The sequence below is a fragment of the Halichondria panicea genome, chromosome 1 (assembly GCF_963675165.1).
Source record: "Halichondria panicea chromosome 1, odHalPani1.1, whole genome shotgun sequence".
NCBI classification, from domain to species: Eukaryota; Metazoa; Porifera; class Demospongiae; order Suberitida; family Halichondriidae; genus Halichondria; species Halichondria panicea.
The window spans coordinates 16,073,514-16,091,900 of record NC_087377.1 but is presented as its reverse complement, the minus strand read 5'-3'; the positions used below and the strand labels follow the sequence as shown (position 1 = coordinate 16,091,900).

Here is an 18,387-nt window from a genome sequence, read left to right as displayed (position 1 = left end):
ATCACGTGACAAGATATTGTTTATTCTGCAGAGGAAAAAGGACTTGTGTACAACTGTCAAACTGAACTGTTACACTGCACTGTGAGTGGAAGATACTGCACTGACTGCACTACTAGCACTGTAGCCTCTGGATTATTATCAGTAAGTGCAGACAGTACTGTTTTTACTGTATGTATGTACATGATTTAGTTTGCACACACCAAATATTATTTTATCACAAATATTATTCTGATAACCATAATTATTCTACAGGGAAGATGTCCGACTATCTCACAATAGCAGATCTAAAGAGATTGTATCTCGTCACGTTTGATGCTCGAATTAAGTGGCGAAACATCTTGCTTATTCTTGACGTACCCCAGGCTACAATCCACAGCATCGGGAAAGAATGGAGCAACAATCCTGATGACTGCTATCGTGAGGGTTTGATTAAATGGCTTAATGAAGGAGGGAAGAGCTGGAAAGAGATGGTGGAGGCATTGTCTAGTCCCATCGTGAGTGAAGTTCACATAGCCCAGACCATCGAAAGAGATCATCTACAGTCTACTGGTCCAAACAACCCTAAATTACAAGGTAAGCACCAATTCGGCATAATATTTTACCCCACACAACATTCTACAGTTGACCAAGATCGCCAGAAGATCAACGAGGATTTAACTGTTTTCCTAGACGAGCGTCTGGGTAAAGGTGCATTTGGAGCAGTCTTCAAAGGCAGCTACAAGGGCGAGATATGTGCAGTCAAAGTGCTGCTTCACGATGCTATGGAGATGCAGGCAAGTATTTCAGTCGGAAAAAACGAAGAAGCTAGCGATGCAATTGATCGTGAGAGTGATTTTCTCAAGTCGTTCCAGCACCCAAATGTTGTTCAGTTTTTGTCGACTGCCAAGCACCCCAAATCAGGGAGTACAATCCTCGTTGTTGAGCTGATGGATTGCAATCTGAGATCCTATTTCTCTGGCCTTGATGAAGAGTCCCTCACTAGCGAATGTGAAATTAGCCTCATCAAAGACATGGCTTGTGGTCTGGCCTACATTCACAGCAAGCAGATTATCCACCGTGACCTCTGTGGCGACAACGTCTTACTGAAACCTACACGACCATTGCCTGTCGCAAAGATTTCCGACTTTGGTATGTCACGGCTATATGATCCCTCCAAGCTTAGCCACACCCTCACAGCCATTGGTCACCGTATGGGGTATCTACCTCTCGAGGCTATTCGATTGGAAGAGGAGAAGTACGATAGTAGCCTGGATGTGTTTTCCTATGGGGTGATTGTGACGCAGATTGTTTGCAAGCTGGAGACGATCAAATCAGCCAAGGATCGATCATTCCATGTTGCCCAAATCCCTCACACACACAGGTTGAAGAAGCTTATCGACAGTTGTTTGCAAGAAGACATGAGGAGGAGACCATCTGCCAGGGATATCTGTGAGTCAATGATAAGTATGTGTTTTACGTTTCCACTAACCTCTAACCCCTTTTTAGATGATAACCTCACAGACCTAGTGGAGGCAACAAAGAGGGAGTCAAAGGACACTCAACAAGTCAAGAAGGTGCGTACATGTAGTGTGATAATGAGATTCCCACAGCAACAATAGTATTATGCATGGATGCTGTCTCATGTGTTAAGCCGTAACTACACATCCGTTTGAGTGTGCCTATAATTATGTACTTCCCTTAGCGGAAATTGTTGCTTGTTCTTGTTCTATTGTAGAATTTTTATTATGATATTCACGTCTGTGAAAAATTTCCCCAAACGTTCCCCTGTACATATTATTGCAGAGCTATATAGTAGAAGCTTTGATCTCTTACTATTAGACTGGTGAGCAGGGGCGTAGCTACCATTGTTTCCTGGTTGCCCAGAAACCCCCCCAGGAGCTGCTGAGAAAATTGGGCAGGGCTCCCTATAATTGAAATCATGCAGCCCTGCCCATCTTTTCACACGTGGCTGCAAATCAATAATCAGAGCAGCATCGTGAAGCGTTTCAATTTGGCTTTGTCTCAGCTAGTTAGTCTCAGCTAGCTAGCTACCTCAAACAAAGAAGACCAAGACTTAAGTTCTAGATCTAGTATCAATCCTGAATGCTCCAGTATTCTCAGACTCAGCTCTAAGCACAACTTTATTCAGGAAGTGTACAAGTTTAGAACAATCTCAGCCACATGAAACCTATCAGGTAAATGACATTTAATTGTTGCTCAGCTAGACTAGCAATACACAATTGGCACCTGCATGCCTAGTATGTTACGTCTATAGCTAGCTAGCTTCTCACAAACATGTAAAAAAGTCATGAACAATAGTCAATAACAGTAGGTGTGCCCCAATCAAGAGGGTGTGGTACCGGAAGTGGGCGTGGTCACAAAAATTTCGCGGCGCTATCGCGCCGCTGATTTTTCTGCAGAAACCCCTGTCTCAAAAGTCTGGCTACGCCCCTGGTGAGCGTGGCCTCTTAAGCTAATTAGAGAAAGTAATTTAGTGTGCATGCAATTATTATGCCTCGGTGCGCATGCGCAAGCGAGGTATACAGTAGTGTGTCTGTGTGTTTCTGTGTCTGTGTGTTTCTGTGTCTGTGTGTGTGTGTGTGTGTGTGTGTGTGTGTAGACTGCTACAGCTGCTCAAGGATGAATTAAGTGCAAGTAAGAGTTTCTATAGGCTTCTAGTCATGTTTACTTGGATTTTAATTCGTGGATTTGCAAAATAATGCTTTGTTCTCGAGTTATGCCTAGTTTGGAATGCCATTGCAGCCTTTTCAGAAGAGCACGTAGCCAAACTTGTTTACCGAGTGTTGCTACTCTACTTAGTAGTTAGCTCTGCACTAGAACGCTAGCTATTGGTAGCTGCAAGAGTGAGAAAAGAGCTGCAAGGCTCTGCTAATGCAGCCATTAATTTTAGACTTGAACTTTTGGCATCGATCGTTTTTAACAACAATCATGGTTGGTTATTACCCACTCCTTGAGTTTGCATGCAGCAAAATTAATTGTTCATCATATGTCATGTGTATAAAAGCTATTAGACTCTAGTAGCTTTATGTTATGTAGCTTTGGGATCTCCACCGAGGCATCAGCACCCGCGGTGCTTTCATTGCTACAAGTAACACTCGCTTGTTAGTAGACACTATCCTAATTACACTCATTCATTATTTAGGGTCCCCCTCCCAGAGAGTTGAGACCTCCACTCACTCTGAAATGGAGAAGAGGAAAAGACATGCCAATCGAGATGGGTACCACGGTACAGAGTGTTGTTATCGGTGACACAGTGTATGTTGGTGGAGGGCTTGCAGTCAATGATCGTGATGCGTGTACAGTGATGAAGCTCGAGCAAGATCAATGGACCAAACTACCAGAGTACACTGCCATGTACTTCGCTGTGACATCACTCGCTAATCGACTAGTGCTGGTGGGAGGACAGGATACAAGAAACAACAAACGCACCAATCAACTTTCAGTGTTTGGGTCAGGGGAATGGACTCACCCGTACCCACCAATGAACATTGCTCGTCATTCCTCAACAGCTGTCTCCTTCAACAACCACATCATTGTAGCTGGTGGGTATGATGATAAAGAACGTACCTCCTCCTCTGTGGAGGTGTTGGACGTGGCATCAAGAAGATGGTACATTGCTCAGTCACTACCTAACCCACAAGTAGTACCGAAATCAACTCTCATAGGAAACACCCTCTACCTAATCGGAGGGGTGGATCACACTGGGGGGGCAATCAAGGCAGTGCACCATGTCGACCTCAATGAACTCATTGCAAAGACCGTTTCCAACCTTGACACACCCACTCTCTGGCAGACCTTACAGGAAGTACCACTCGTGCGGTCAGCTCCTCTCAGTATTGGGAGGTCACTATTAGCCGTTGGTGGACGGGACGACAGAGTCAACCCAGGTTCATCGATCCACCTCTACCAGCCTGACACTAGGAGGTGGGTGAAAGTGGGAGACCTGCCTACTGCACGATACAGCTGCACATGCTCAGTACTTCCTAGTGGAGAGATCATTGTAGCCGGAGGAAAGACAAAATCGCTTACTTTTATTCAAACTGTTGATTTCTTCTCTATAAGTGCTAATTAGTTATTTTGTTAATTGTTTCTCTTTAATTGTGCGATGAGTTTATAACGATATTGATATTCTTTTTATCATGTTGAGAAAATTAAGTTGCAACAGAATTTTATCGCATATAATTATAGTTATTATGATGACATAAAGTGGTACATACATAATTACATTGCCAGAATATAGTATAAAAGCAGACAAAATAATATTTAACAGTCTCATAACAAGTTCAGGTCATCGGTTGGGGTCTTGTCCGAGGGTAGGGTGGACGCCTTCTCCCAGAATCCAAAGTCTATCTCCTCTTCCGAGACAGACATTGAGGGGTCAGGCTCGGGAACTGAGGGGTTAAAGAGTCACATGGTCATAGTTGCACGAGTGGCCAGTTTACGTGAGGCCCCTCTTTTTCTTAGCAGCATAGTAGGCCTAAAGGTGTGTGTGTGTGTGTGGGGGGGGGGGGTCGTACATGACTGTACATTGCACACCTTCAAATAGGACACACTATAGCTGACCTTGAATGACTTTAAGGGACTCTACAAAGTATAACACAAATGCATTTTCCAGCTAATGTACTCTGTACCTCTACCTCCATTCTCAGTGCCTCTTCTTGTCTCCTCAACACTTGGCCGGGCTGAAAAATGGCCGCATAACTGGGGGCCGGAAAAAAATGAGGGGTGGAAAAATCAAACAATAGTACAGAAGACAAATCGATCAGTCAATCTACAATTAGAACTAGAGTACTGAAGTGCTACCCTCGGCTGTTGACATAAATAATAAAGATCTATAGAAACCAGAGGAGTGTTATAGATCTAGCTAAGCAGCAAGTAACGGGAGCAACAAAATAAAACTAGACTATAGGCTGAAACTTTTGAGAACGAGTTTTAGTAGAATCATAACACTAATAGTATCTTATTGCACTAGATTATAACCTTCAAGATATAGTATAGCTGTACTCTAGAGGTGGCATAGGTCCGCTATGGAGTCCATTAATTAACCTGACTGTATTCTATAATAATCTCTATAGAGTGACTAGAATAAGAAAAGCTTCACTACAACTCTACACACTAACTGACGTGACACAACTCACTAGTCGAGCCACTTTGATTTCTTGCTCTTGGACTTAAACAGAGCCGAGTCAGCACTCATCCTGTGCAACAGAGAACAGTTAGCTACTTAACTTCTTGGGAGACAATAAAGAGAGTGATTGTGCTTTATCTGCATTCAAGTGGTTGTATAGTGATATACAGCGTTAGCATGTACCGTAGCAGGTGAGGTGCAACATTTCACGATTTTTCGGGGCAGAGCAGCTAACGTGAACATTAAAACTGGGATAAAGGTATTAATGGGTGTGGTTTCTTAACATTGAAACGTGAATAATTATTAGACCCCATGAACATTTCTGATAGCCCAAGAGCCGCTATACAGTAAAACTAAGGATTATGATGACTGTTTTACAAAACACTACACGATGACCCTTTACCTAATATGTAATACTAAGATCTTACCTAACATAACACGTTATAATAACAGTAAGTAAATTACAGGACCTTTACCTAATAGCGAGAGGTACTTCTCTTTGTACTCATTTTTCCGCTCCTTCTCAAAGTCCTTACGTACACTTTTACCTCCAGTTTGGTGACACACGCAGAAACGGAATTATATTGCTCCTGTAGGGCAGAGGCTGAGGACTCGACAGTCGCCTTGTCTACGTGGCAGGGGTGAGTGAGGGGGCGTGTGTGCAGAGGAATGAGGGTAACTAGTAAAATCATGAATTCAATAATAATTATGACATGAAATTATAGAGAGAAATGGAAGGAATACAGATGACCTTAATCAAAAACTTACAGTTAAGCATGGGCTTATAATCGAGTAAGCACTAATAATCCAGTTTCTACAGGTACAATAGCCAATACTCTAGCCTTTATAGGATTACTAAAACAGGGCCCACACTAGTTGGTGGCAACATTCCTGTCCTATGAATTGCATTTTATGACGTGTTCAAATAGTTATTCATGGACACAGGCACGTAAACCACAAATTAGAACTAGTAACTAACAAACGCACATAAATAGCAATTTGCAGAACAGAGCTTTGACTCCACCATGCTGACAAGGCCCAAGGCTACAGCCCAAAGGCCCAGTCAGGTAGAAATATGACTTGTGCATAAACAAATGGCTCTAGGGGAGTTGTCCTTTTGGGTACTATACAGAGCATTTATAAAGTCCACTGCTAAGCAACAATTATACAACCAACTGAAAATGCATTCTCAATATGCAATAATAATTAGATGTCCTTTTTGCCAGCTAGTTTCGTAGTTCTGGATGGGGGATCAATCACGTGCAGTACAATGCTAATACTAAGATCATGATGGCAGATTGTTCATGCATGCACGAGCTCAAAGACAGATTATTATGGCCTGGGGGTATGCACATTTTGACATTCGAAATTCGGGAAAAGCTATTTCACAATTATAATATGATTGCATTTACCGGAGAGGTGTGGAGGAGGCAGTGACCACTGGAGAGAAGCTTGCTCTCGGAGGTTTGAACTCCTAGGCATTCAGGTTGAACTTGACGTCTTTGCATTGGGGTTCAGCTTGAACATGGCCCTGAGGAATTGCAAACTCAGTACACGTACACATACACATACATGTATGTACTAAACTATGCGTGTTATTTAAATATTGTCCACGCTTATTTTCCACAATTTGGGCATGAATTTCATATCGATTTAAGCACACTATGCACTATAAAGAAGCTACCGTATATAGCGGGTATATTTCGAGGGTATTAAAAAGGTAGACTGGCGCGTAGTGCGAGCGACTGGCCAACTGCTTATCAGTCACTCGTCTCAGCAGAATATATGGATCATAATTATGACACTACCAAACATGAATATCATTATAGATAATGTGGTTAAATTTTGCTATGAGATTTAGCTACTATGGAATGCACTGAATTCCCTGAAGTGTAAGTGCGGTTACAATTACAGGGCTAATATGATGTTGAGCAATCTGATAGGCTACAATGCTCGTTGCAGCTGAGACGAGTGACTGATAGGCAGTTTGCCAGTCCCTCGCATGCGTAGGTTCCTCTACATACTATTCACTAGTTTACAACAGTTTTTCCGGACCATCCAAATACAATACTTGGGTACAGTGAACATGAAAATGTTGGCAGTAGGTATATCCTATCAGGCTATTAAATAACAACACTATCACTCACTCATCATCCTGAGTTTGTCATCAGACTTGCATCTTTACGAGCAGCTTCGTCATGTAGGATCATCTGATTGGCCAGGAACTTGCCATTCCCACCTCCTCAGCAATGGTCTCTCTCCATGGTCCTGGTTATGTCACTGTGGTCTACAAATTATAGGACTGGACAAAGCCTCCACCTAACACTGAGACAATAGTTAGCCACTTGCTCCATGTTCCATGGGTGCTGGGTGACTACGTGGTTTGCTGATTCAGCTGTTATTGCATGTGATTGGACATTGGAATAGGAAAAAGGGCGTATCTTGTACATCTTTACATCTTGTAGCTAGCTAGCTGAGTCAACTTAACTACCAATGTTTTCTTTGCGAGATGATGCTGACTTGAGGGAGTTTGTGCTGGAGAATGTGGAGCACTTTGGAGAGGAGAGAGTTCTAGGAACTGGTTCCTATGGCTCTGTTCAAGAGGTCAGTCACTGCATGCTCTGTTTTTGTGCACTGAGTGTATCTGCTAGCTATTCAAGTGTGACTGCCTCCATGCACAGGTGATGATCAATGGTGAAGTGTATGCAGCCAAGAAGATCCACGAGGTTCTCCTGGAGACGGACGAGCGTGGTGGAGTGGCCAACCTAGCTGGGAACTACCGCCGAGAGTGTCGACTCATGGCTCGCATCCGTCACCCCAACATCACCCAGTTTATTGGGCTGTGTTTCGTTACTGGCTCTCGACTGCCCCTCCTGGTCATGGAGAGGCTAGACTCAAGTCTGGACGATCTCCTGGAGTCCACCCCCAACATCCCCCTCTCTGTCACCCAGTACATTCTGGTCTGTGTGGCTCGAGGGCTGCTCCACCTGCATCGTGAATCCGTGGTCCATCGTGACCTCACTGCCAGGAACGTCCTACTGACGGCATCTCTGAGAGCCAAGATCACAGACTTTGGTAACTCTCGTATCGTGAATCTGGAGCCTGGTCGACTTGCCAGGACTCTGACGAGGTTTCCTGGGACACTGGTGTACATGCCGCCCGAGGCCCTCTCTGACAGAGGCCACAGTGTGTACGGACCCAGTCTGGACGTCTTCTCTTTCGGAGTGCTGCAACTGTTTGCACTCACACAAGTATGTGTGTAGTTAATGATATTCATAGGTTAGATTCCTGGTGACCTTTTATGCAGTGAATTACCTTATAAGTATTGTGGTTGTATGTGTTGGGGAGATCCCCCTTTAATATTGTTGACCTTCAGCAAATGCATTTTATATGTATGATTGTGAATATACGTGCACTCATTTTCTCCATACATACAGACATACATAAAAACAATCATGACAGTCAGTATTCACATGTTCTTCCACTCGTGTCATTGGACTAGGTGTTTCCAGGAGATCTCCTTGCCCCCACGTACAGCGACCCCAACAACCCAGACCACCTCCTGGCTCACTCAGAGTTTGAGCGTCGAGGTCCCTACACGGCTCTCCTTGAGAGGAGTCTGGCGGGTGGACGTGAGCACCCTCTGTTTGGTCTGGTGAGGGAGTGTCTGGCCAACACCCCAGAGAGAAGACCGACCACCGCTGAGCTCCTCTCGTCTCTGGAGGAGGTGGGGAGGGAGATGGACGGAGGACTGCTCCAGCTGGACATTGCACGAGTGAAGACTGCCAGGACCCTCAGGGCAAAGGAGAAGAGGATAGAGGCTCTACAGGTGAGTCCAGTCCAGTGAGCTAGTGGGTGCAAGGGTCTGACACTGCATGCTGTACTCTGTTCTCAGAGAGAGGTGGTCCAGAAGGACAGGATACTGGAGAGGAAAGATGAGCAAATAGTACAGAAAGATGAGCAACTTACTGAGAAAGATGGACTTCTGGCACAAAAAGATGAGCTACTTGTTCAAAAAGATGAGGAAGTAGCGGACAAAGATACTCAGCTTGCTAGACAGCAACAGGTCAGCAGAACCAGCTTATTTTGTTTATTATATAAGCTATTTTGTTCAACGAGCTAGCATGTTGATAACCTTTTTTCATATAGATATTGAATAGTGTCCGTGCTAATGCTGCCACCAAAGATGGTGTGATTGCTGACAAGGACAGACAACTCAGTGAACAAGAGTCAAGGATCGCTGATCTCATTTCCCAGAGAGAGGGTGCTCTAGTTGAGAGGGCCGCTCTCTTACAGGTATTATAGTAGTCACCAAATGCACACACTCTTATACGCTAGTATTATACTACAATAATGATATTTGTTTGCGTACATGTAGCTAAGTGTGTCGATGAGATTCCAACAATACCTCAACAATTGATGCTATTGTATAAATCATGCTAAGCCGCTAAATACACACCCGTTTGAGTGTGCTTATAATTATGTACTTCCTTTAGCGGAAATTGTCTCGTTCTGTTGTAGAATTTCCACTAATGATATTCACGTCTGTGTTTTAATTCAAAGATTTCCACCAACGTTCCCCTTTACAGGCACACAGTGAACAAATTGAGCACAAAGATGCTGAGCTGGTCAGGAGAGACGCCATCATTCAACAGCAGAGACAGGTGAGACAAAATGCACCATTATATTATTGCAGAGCTATAGTAGAAGCTTTGATCTCTTATAATCGTACTGTACATTCTATTAGACTGATGGGCGTGGCCTCTTAAGCTAATTAGAGAAAGTGATTTAGTGTGCATGCAATTATTGCTACAAGTAACACTCGCTTGTTAGTAGACACTATCCTAATTACACTCATTCATTATTCAGGGTCTCCCTCCCAGAGAGTTGAGACCTCCACTCACTCTGAAATGGAGAAGAGGAAAAGACATGCCAATCAAGATGGGTGGCTCGGTACAGAGTGTTGTTATCGGTGACACGGTGTATGTTGGTGGAGGTGGTGCAGGCAATGATCGTGACTCGGGTACAGTGATGAAGACCGAGCAAGATCAATGGACCAAACTACCAGAGTACACTGCCATGTATTTCGCTATGACATCACTCGCTAATCGACTAGTGCTGGTGGGAGGAAGTGATCCAAGAAACAACAAACCTACCAATCAGCTTGCAGTGTTTGAAGCAGGGGAATGGACTCACCCGTACCTACCAATGAACATTGCTCGTAATTCCTCAACAGCTGTCTCCTTCAACAACCACATCATTGTAGCTGGTGGGTGTGATGATAAAGGACGTACCTCCTCCTCTGTGGAGGTGTTGGACGTGGCATCAAGAAGATGGTACATTGCTCAGTCACTACCTAACCCACGATCAGATCTGAAATCGACTCTCATAGGAAACACCCTCTATACCTAATGGGAGGGTTTTATCACACTCGGAGTGCAACCAAGACAGTGCACCACGTCGACCTCAATGAACTCATTGCAAAGGCCCTTTCCAACCTGGACACACCCACTCTCTGGCAGACCTTACAGGAAGTACCACTCGTGTTGTCAGCTCCTCTCAGTATTGGGAGGTCACTATTAGCCGTTAGTGGACGGGACGACAGAGTTAACTCAAGTTCATCGATCCACCTCTACCAGCCTGACACCAGGAGGTGGGTGAAAGTGGGATACCTGCCTACTGCACGATACAACTGCACATGCTCAGTGCTTCCTAGTGGAGAGGTCATTGTAGCCGGAGGAGAGACAAATGTTGATTATATTCGAACTGTTGAATTCTTCTGTGCTAATTAGTTATTTTGTTATTGTAATTGTGCGATGAGTTTATAACGATATTTTTTATCATGCTGAGAAAATTAAGTTGCAACAGAATTTTATCGCATATAATTATAGTTATTATGATGACATGAAGTGGTACATACATAATTACATTGCCAGAAAATAGTACAAAAACAGACAATATCATATTTAACAGTCTCATAACAAGTTCAGGTCCTTGGTTGGGGTCTTGTCCGAGGGTAGGGTGGACGCCTTCTCCCAGAATACAAAGTCTATCTCCTCTTCCGAGTCAGACATTGAGGGGTCGGGCTCGGGAACTGAGGGGTTAAAGAGTCACATGGTCATAGTCACACTGAGTGGCCAGTTTACGTGAGGCCCCTCTCTTTCTTAGCAGCATAGTACACCTAAAGGTGTGTGTGTGGGGGGGGGGGGGTCGTACATGATTGTACATTGCACACCATCAAATAGGACACACTATAGCTGACCTTGAATGACTTTAAGGGACTCTACAAAGTATGACACAAATGCATTTTCCAGCTAATGTACTCTGTACCTCTACCTCCATTCTCAGTGCCTCTTCTTGTCTCCTCAACACTTGGCCGGGCTGAAAAATGGCCGCATAACTGGGGGCCGGAAAAGATGAGGGGTGGAAAAATCAAACAATATAGTACAGAGACAAATCGATCAGACAATCTACAATTAGAACTAGAGCACTGAAGTGCTACCCTCGGCTGTTGACATAAATAATAAAGATCTATAGAAACCAGAGGAGTGTTATACAATAGTATATATGATCTGGTTAAGCAGCAAGTAACGGGAGCAATAAATAAAACTAGACTATAGGCTGAAACTTTTGAGAACGAGTTTTAGTAGAATCATAACACTAATAGTATCTTATTGCACTAGATTATAATCTTACTTCAAGATATACAGTGAAACAGTATAGCTGTACTCTAGAGGTGGCATAGGTCCGCTATGGAGTCCATTAATTAACCTGACTGTATTCTATAATAATCTCTATAGAGTGACTAGAATAAGAAAAGCTTCACTACAACTCTACACACTAACTGACGTGACACAACTCACTAGTCGAGCCACTTTGATTTCTTGCTCTTGGACTTAAACAGAGCCGAGTCAGCACTCATCCTGTGCAACAGAGAAACATTATTATTAATCAACTAACATTGTTAGTACAAATACACAGTGTTAGTATGTATTAGCCTTTGATTGCATGAACACTAATTATCCGCTCATGCAAGCGTGTAATCAGAGACTAATCTGCTCCAATAGTGAGAGGTACTTCTCTTTGTACTCATTTCTCTCCCTCAGCACACGGGCCACCTCCAGCCTCGACGCACGTATGTCCTCCTTATATATATGGCCTCTCACACTCAACTATAGGGACACCACACACAACACATGTACTGGTATACAATATGTACGTACTTACATTATGAATACTAGAATAATCGTAAAAGTCAGTTAAAGTGAGCAGCATAGTAGGCCTAAAGGTGTGTGTGGGGGGGGGGGGGGTCGCACGTTATTACACTCATACAATGTCACCCTCCATGTTAACAACACTCTATACCATGTTGAAATTGATCTCACATCATGCACCCAATGCCCACACACAAGATCACAAAATGTGGAGCTTACCAGCTCTACAGCATATATAGATAGAAGCGGTTTTTAACAAGGAATCAAAGGGTATATAAGATATACCTTTCAAACGTCATTTTGAGCTACAAAACTAATTTGGACACAACCAAGGATAATAGCTGATGGTCCAAGGCCGAAAAATTACACCAAAGAAATTTTGGATTGAAGCACATTATTTGAAAGTCTGTTTCTAAGCTTTAAGCAAATAATATAAATTTTGACATTGGATCAACGGTAATAAAGTTATGGCTGTTTAAAATAATGTGTTTAACTACCCCTCCCCTCAAGAAGAGTATGTTAGATCTTTAATGGTTACTAAAGCACCCTAACTACAAACAAAAGGATTATATGTACCAGCCTCGTTCACCGGCCTACCCTGGGATCCAGGCTAATTATATGTACATGACATAATTATGTACAGTACATGACCTTGCAGTATTGACCCTAAACACATACCTGCATGGGTACATACTGTCAAGGAGGTCATGATGAACACACACTAACCTGAGGAGATAGGTTCTCCCTGGAGAGTACGGAGGGCAGGTACTGGTTGGAGGAGGCCGTGAGAACAGCTGCACCAGACACACCTCCCAGTCTCACACACACTAGAGCTGCACAACAGACACACCAGGATGGAGCACGCCCAGTTTCCCAATAACCTTCCCACGTACACACACCTCTGCACAACGGCCCGGGAACTAGGTAGAGTCTGTGGAGTGTGTGTGCAGGGGAGGGAGCGGTAAACACAAGCAGTGCAGAAGTGTGGGCAGTGAGCAAGTGTAGTTGTAGGAATAAATTTTATGACAAAATAATCTTCCAGTGGATTCAACACATACACTTCAAAAACCTCACGGCCACTAATTCCCAACAAACTGGACTGAATGCATATACAGTAGTTCCTTCACAAGTCCCTAACACACATACACAGCTGTGCTTATGCAACCCTCACCTTCAGCTGCCTTGAGGAAGTATCTACTGCCATCTTTGGTGAAGGACACCTCCAGCAGCTGCATGACATGGTCCAGTAGTCCATGGATCACTTCAAACCCGGGGGTACGACTATAATACACTGCACACAACCGACGATGGTTCCGTGTTCCCACATCTACAGCATAGGACACACAAATTAGTGAGCTTTGGCACTGCGAGCAATTAGCGGTTTTAGGACACTTTATACAATAGTGCTTTCTCAAAGTTACAGAATGCGTCTTTGAGTTTTTTAAATAGGACGTTCCTAACACAAGTTATGGCCTCTAAAAGATAGCTCTAAAAACAAACCTGATTTTTCAACAGCCATTAACTTTAATACCGTTGATCCAATGTCAAAAATGTTATGATTTTCTGAAAGCTTAGAAAGAGACCTTTCAAATGATGAGTTTCGATTCAAAATTTTGTTGGTGCCCTAATTTGTAATTTTTCCGCCTTGGACCATGGTATGGCCAAATTGGCAAATACTTTTATCTCTCAAATATAAACTTTGATGACACCATTTGAAAGGTCTCTTTCTAAGCTTTCAGAAAATCAGAAAATCATTGAAATTGTATCCACGGAATTCAAGTTATGGCAGCTAAAAGATAGCAAGCCTGATTCTGAAAAAACACCCACGCCTTCCCCTAGAAAACAGAAGATTAATTAATGTCAGCACTTCCGTCTCTCAAAAACTGCTTACCTTGCAAATAGTGTCTTAGCCAGATAAAATCTCATTCTTCTGTGGAGTGAACCCCAGACCAGCCAGAATACAGCCAGCTCTGTGAGTGAGTGAGCACAGTGTGTAAGATGGTACTTGATCTACTGGGTACAGTTACCTTGCTGGTGCTTCATCAGCGTCTATCTCCTGTAGTGGAAGGTATACCTCAGCCAGCTCATCAGAAGCGCTACACATACAGAGAGAGGGGCAGATGAAAGGTAAATAAAGTACTGAAAATAACTACTGAAAATATACACACAAACCATAATCATACGAATGCTGACTAGCAGTCAAACACACAGTACACTACACACTAGGACACCTACACACTGGTAACCCTAATTATAGCTGGACACAAATTTGGTAATAAAATTCTAATTTTACTGTACTTAAAACACCTCCCCCCACCCCTAGTATACAGACCTGCCTGCTGCTGTGTTCTTGTCCCCTGAGGCCATGCAGTAGCTCCCCCTCTCTAGCGAGCAGCTGCACTCTCTCAGTGTCACACTTGAGTACACTATCCAGTGCTAGTGTGTTGTCCCCGGTGACCTCTTGCTCCACGTGTAGTACACTCACACCAGCTGGTAGACGCAGCTCATGACACGCCATAGAGCGGAGGAGGGTGGACTTGCCAACACCTGCACGTGTGTGAGGGGGTGTGGTTAGGGCAGGGGAGAGACACACATGTATCACTACAAGTATGCTAGCTGCATGGTTAGATATCTGACACTATGTCTGGTTTAATGCTCAACCTGTGTGTGTGGGCGTGGCATAATAATTATACGTAATCATTAATTATTTTTATTGCACTATAATTATATAATAATTATTGGACGCTGGAATTCACCGAGCAATATTAAGCCACGTTAAAATTGTTTTTAGGCCTAAATCTTTGCACCAAGCTTAATTAACTATTGACTGTAACTCAGGGTCACAGCTTACACCAGTATCCCCCCTCCCCTACACACACACAGTAGGTACACTGACCAAAAGAAGCAACCTTGAGGGGAGCTCAGAGTGAAGTTGACCTTGACTCCAGTGCTGGAGGTCGAGGGGACATAGGGAAGTAAAACCACCTGTACGTTCACCTTCCCCAGAGAGCTGGCTTTATGAAGGGAGCAGACAAGTGTGAGGACCGTTGGCTGCTATCAAGGCTGCCTTCATCTTGCATGATATCTAGTACAGTTTTCAGTGAGTCCACATGGCTTTCTGATCTCCCATATGCAACACCCCCTCATCTTGAGCAGCCCCTCCCCCACTTTGTTTGCAAGAATAATTATTAAATCTCTTTACACAAATTAATAATAACACACTCATGCACCAATACTAAGACTCAGAGTCCAATTGTTTGATGTGGTGTAACACAGTGTCCATGGAGGGTCTGTCCTGAGGTGATGAGTGGGTGGAGCTCCTGCCATACACCTTCCATACTCGATAGCAGACCAAGAAATACAGCAGCTTCAGGAAATCTGGCATTCACCACTTCACAAGCAAGCACTCCAAAACTGTACACATCATCTTTGTCCATGCACGAGACTGTGGGGGGAGGGAAAATTGGTTCAGGAAATTGATCACATAAACATAAATAACACAATCTACAATTAAATAGACAGTAGTGTACAACACAGGAATAGGGACAGTACTATCCAATGAGAGGTTAATGGATTGTGAATGACACTGTACAAGCTTGATTGTGTTGTAACTATAAATGGGAAATCAATCTATTGAGCGAATTTCGCAATTCGTAATTGAAAAATCGCTGTATTTTAAACCCGATAATAATTATTATAGTACCAGGAGTTCATGCACTCCTGATGTAGTACAAAATGGGATATCACCATAATTATACACGTATAATAATTATTATTACAAGCCATGTACAAGACTATGTAGCTCGTACCCTACACAGGTTTAGAATTTAATATCGCATGCATGCATGCTGCAGAAAGGCTGCTATTCTGTGAAAATTAAATCCGCGAAAACTTTTCAACGGTCATTCTACGAAAGTTTATACCCTACCCGCTATACGGTATACAGTACACACTGACAGTGGTGTGCCCGGAATATCTTAATTTTTCAATCCTCCATCTCATAAATGATCCTAGTAAACTATAGGCCTTATTCTGTGAGCACATCTCTGAGTACAAGTATGGGCGGGAACAACAAGTGTGTGTGTGTGTGTGTGTGTGTGTGTTCGTTATTTGGGAGGTACTTACCATCATGCAAATTCTAACCATGTAATACGAAAGCGAACAAAAACGAAACGTCTTAGGAGACCTTGTTTTTAAGTGCTAGCTATATATGTTACTTGGAACTGTGTGTGTGTGTTACCTGGGTACGGTATCATGCACAAGGCCAAAGTTAACTACACATTAATATTAACATGTACCTCGTTCTTGATGAAGGTTCCTCAGTAGTCCCTGTCCATGGACTCATGTCTTCAACCTCCACCAATACAGACAAATAGTTTGACCATGTGTTTGCTCAGAGCTTCAAAACTGACTGAATCCATGTGGATTATCACGTGAGGAAAAAGGGCTTGTCTTGTAATTGTTCAACTGTCAAACCATAGATAGTAGAGGAAGGGGATTGTGAACGAGATCACGTGAACTCAATTTCATGGACTGTCCGTGTTAGACGGAAGCATTAGCAGAATGGCCGGAAGTAGACAGGAAGTATATAGATCTGTGTTGCTGGGTATGGTTGCAGCCTCCTCTGTGGGCCCTCCTGCTAGTGAAGACATATCAAGGAAGTAGGGACTCTGAGCTATGTGTGTATGCAAGCTTTTAGTTTTGAAATTCTTTTTTTTGTAGGTTCTTTCTACTCTGGAAATGTGTCCATGCTCTACAATTATACAATATAAAATATCCATGACAACTCATCATCTATATAACATTATTATGAACTGCAGACAAGCCATGACATTGTAAAGATACACGTACATTATGAACGATATGAGTCAGAATGTGTTGTCAGAGTCCGGTCTTCTGCGTTTGGGTAACGGTTCGTGAACAATTTTTTGACAGAACTTACCTGATCAACTATATAATAAGTGTAGAAGAGTAATGCTTTCACAAATCTAATTAAACATTTAAGGCCAGGATTTTCATCACAAAAGTTCAGGGAATCGATGTATCTCAATCAAAATAGCACAGCACGCTGGTAACTTAGGTTGAAAGAACTGGAGTGATGAGGAGAGAGGGGGTGTAAGGGTATATTCAGAACGTACTGACAAATTCCAAATGAGCTGGCACTGAACACACGAGGTGACGATGACATCAACTCTTGGCAGCTTGACAATGGTGAGCACGTTCTTGACGGCAATTAGTTCAACACTGACTTGGCAACCAAGAAGTGGAGAGATTCAAGAGTTGCTGGTCGACTCAGGTAAAGGCTGATGAGAGCAGACGGGGGATGTCTGCTGCTTCTTGCTTTTCTTTTGCTGAAAAAAACGCAATTTCTGACTTCCCATGCCCATTGTTTACAATCACACCTGTGTGGGAAAAGAGCAACATGACATTTTCACACTTTTTCATTGAGGAAAAATTCTTCTTTCGAGTTAGTACAGCTACTATGTAATAGCTATTCTCATAGAGTAAAGCTAAAAGAATCAGAAAATTCACACTAAAACTTTCAATTGTGAACAGTCAGATCAGGACACCCCACACAAAGAAGGCACCCCATTCGACTTATTTCACAACACTGGAGAACAACAAAAAGCTTACATATCAAAAAAAGGGGCTATCCTGTTAAAGCTCAAGTCAAGGAAACAGCCAATATGCTTACTAGCTTCTAAAAGTGTATCAGAAACTAGATTCTCCCCAAACAGTGCTAAAAACAGGTAAATGGTGAGTCATAGCTAACTTGTAGCTCAACAGGTATATCTTATTACTTAAAACGCTCAAAATATTGTTAGTATAGATTACTACTGACATTAAAGCTCTTAGATAGTCGTTTCTTACCTTTAGAACCGAGTAAAACTCTGAAAAGTCTTTAGCCCGCTCAAAATTAGTCAATTCGCGGTCTAACGCGGATAGACCTCAGCTCTCATGTATGATCTATAGCGCACGTGATCTCGTTCACAATCCCCTTCCTCTACTATCTATGGTCAAACTGAACTGTTACACTGCACTGTG

General features: G+C 43.0%; 3 protein-coding genes and 3 long non-coding RNA genes across 10 annotated transcripts in view; 2 read left to right on the top strand and 4 right to left on the bottom strand.

Moving 5' to 3' along the window:
- Positions 1–14,990, bottom strand: part of LOC135352192 (uncharacterized) — a 40,941-nt gene extending 25,951 nt beyond the window's left edge. Inside the window, exons 1-5 of one of the 2 annotated variants that reach the window (XR_010399670.1) lie at positions 14,675–14,990; positions 14,370–14,438; positions 14,234–14,312; positions 13,514–14,177; positions 12,192–13,273 (exon numbers count right to left, since the gene is read on the bottom strand). This is a non-coding gene — a long non-coding RNA (uncharacterized LOC135352192). Of the gene's footprint in view, positions 1–12,191; positions 13,274–13,513; positions 14,178–14,233; positions 14,313–14,369; positions 14,439–14,674 lie in introns of those variants that run through there. The other variant, XR_010399671.1, reaches the window with a different exon arrangement.
- Positions 1–18,387, bottom strand: part of LOC135352059 (uncharacterized) — a gene marked incomplete in the record, with an annotated part of 851,949 nt that overhangs the window by 156,904 nt on the left and 676,658 nt on the right.
- On the top strand, positions 2–4,110 carry LOC135352098 (uncharacterized). The gene is made up of 5 exons (XM_064551264.1): positions 2–141; positions 253–573; positions 622–1,428; positions 1,486–1,553; positions 3,143–4,110. Exons 2-5 carry the CDS (start codon positions 258–260, stop codon positions 4,070–4,072), a joined length of 2,121 nt encoding a protein of 706 aa, XP_064407334.1. The 5' UTR covers positions 2–141; positions 253–257; the 3' UTR covers positions 4,073–4,110.
- On the bottom strand, positions 4,152–7,415 carry LOC135352161 (uncharacterized). Of its 2 annotated transcripts, none has more exons than XR_010399622.1 (5): positions 7,276–7,415; positions 6,541–6,659; positions 5,605–5,756; positions 4,632–5,198; positions 4,152–4,477 (listed from the first exon to the last, which is right to left on the bottom strand). It is a non-coding gene; the product is annotated as an uncharacterized LOC135352161 (long non-coding RNA). The 2 variants fall into 2 exon arrangements; XR_010399623.1 differs by having other exon boundaries at positions 4,152–4,391.
- The window catches only part of LOC135352083 (cyclin-dependent kinase-like 2), a 57,823-nt gene continuing 47,028 nt past the window's right edge, over positions 7,593–18,387 (top strand). For 2 of the 3 annotated variants that reach the window (XM_064551244.1, XM_064551240.1), the window contains exons 1-6: positions 7,593–7,732; positions 7,810–8,379; positions 8,631–8,957; positions 9,024–9,194; positions 9,278–9,424; positions 9,718–9,792. In XM_064551244.1, the coding sequence (XP_064407314.1) occupies positions 7,622–7,732; positions 7,810–8,379; positions 8,631–8,957; positions 9,024–9,194; positions 9,278–9,424; positions 9,718–9,792 (1,401 nt within the window). In that variant the 5' untranslated portion in view covers positions 7,593–7,621. Of the gene's footprint in view, positions 7,733–7,809; positions 8,380–8,630; positions 8,958–9,023; positions 9,195–9,277; positions 9,425–9,717; positions 9,793–9,997; positions 10,983–18,387 lie in introns of those variants that run through there. The other variant, XM_064551242.1, reaches the window with a different exon arrangement.
- LOC135352151 (uncharacterized) lies at positions 15,773–18,356 on the bottom strand. Its single transcript, XR_010399601.1, has 3 exons — positions 18,214–18,356; positions 16,641–17,744; positions 15,773–15,787 (listed from the first exon to the last, which is right to left on the bottom strand). It is a non-coding gene; the product is annotated as an uncharacterized LOC135352151 (long non-coding RNA).

Excerpts from the sequence above, each read along its gene's own strand:
- LOC135352098 (XM_064551264.1), top strand. The coding sequence starts at position 258 with ATGTCCGACTATCTCACAATAGCAGATCTAAAGAGATTGTATCTCGTC. Across the intron at positions 574-621 it reads AAACAACCCTAAATTACAAG|TTGACCAAGATCGCCAGAAG; the intron begins GTAAGCACCAAT and ends AACATTCTACAG. Across the intron at positions 1,429-1,485 it reads ACCATCTGCCAGGGATATCT|ATGATAACCTCACAGACCTA; the intron begins GTGAGTCAATGA and ends ACCCCTTTTTAG.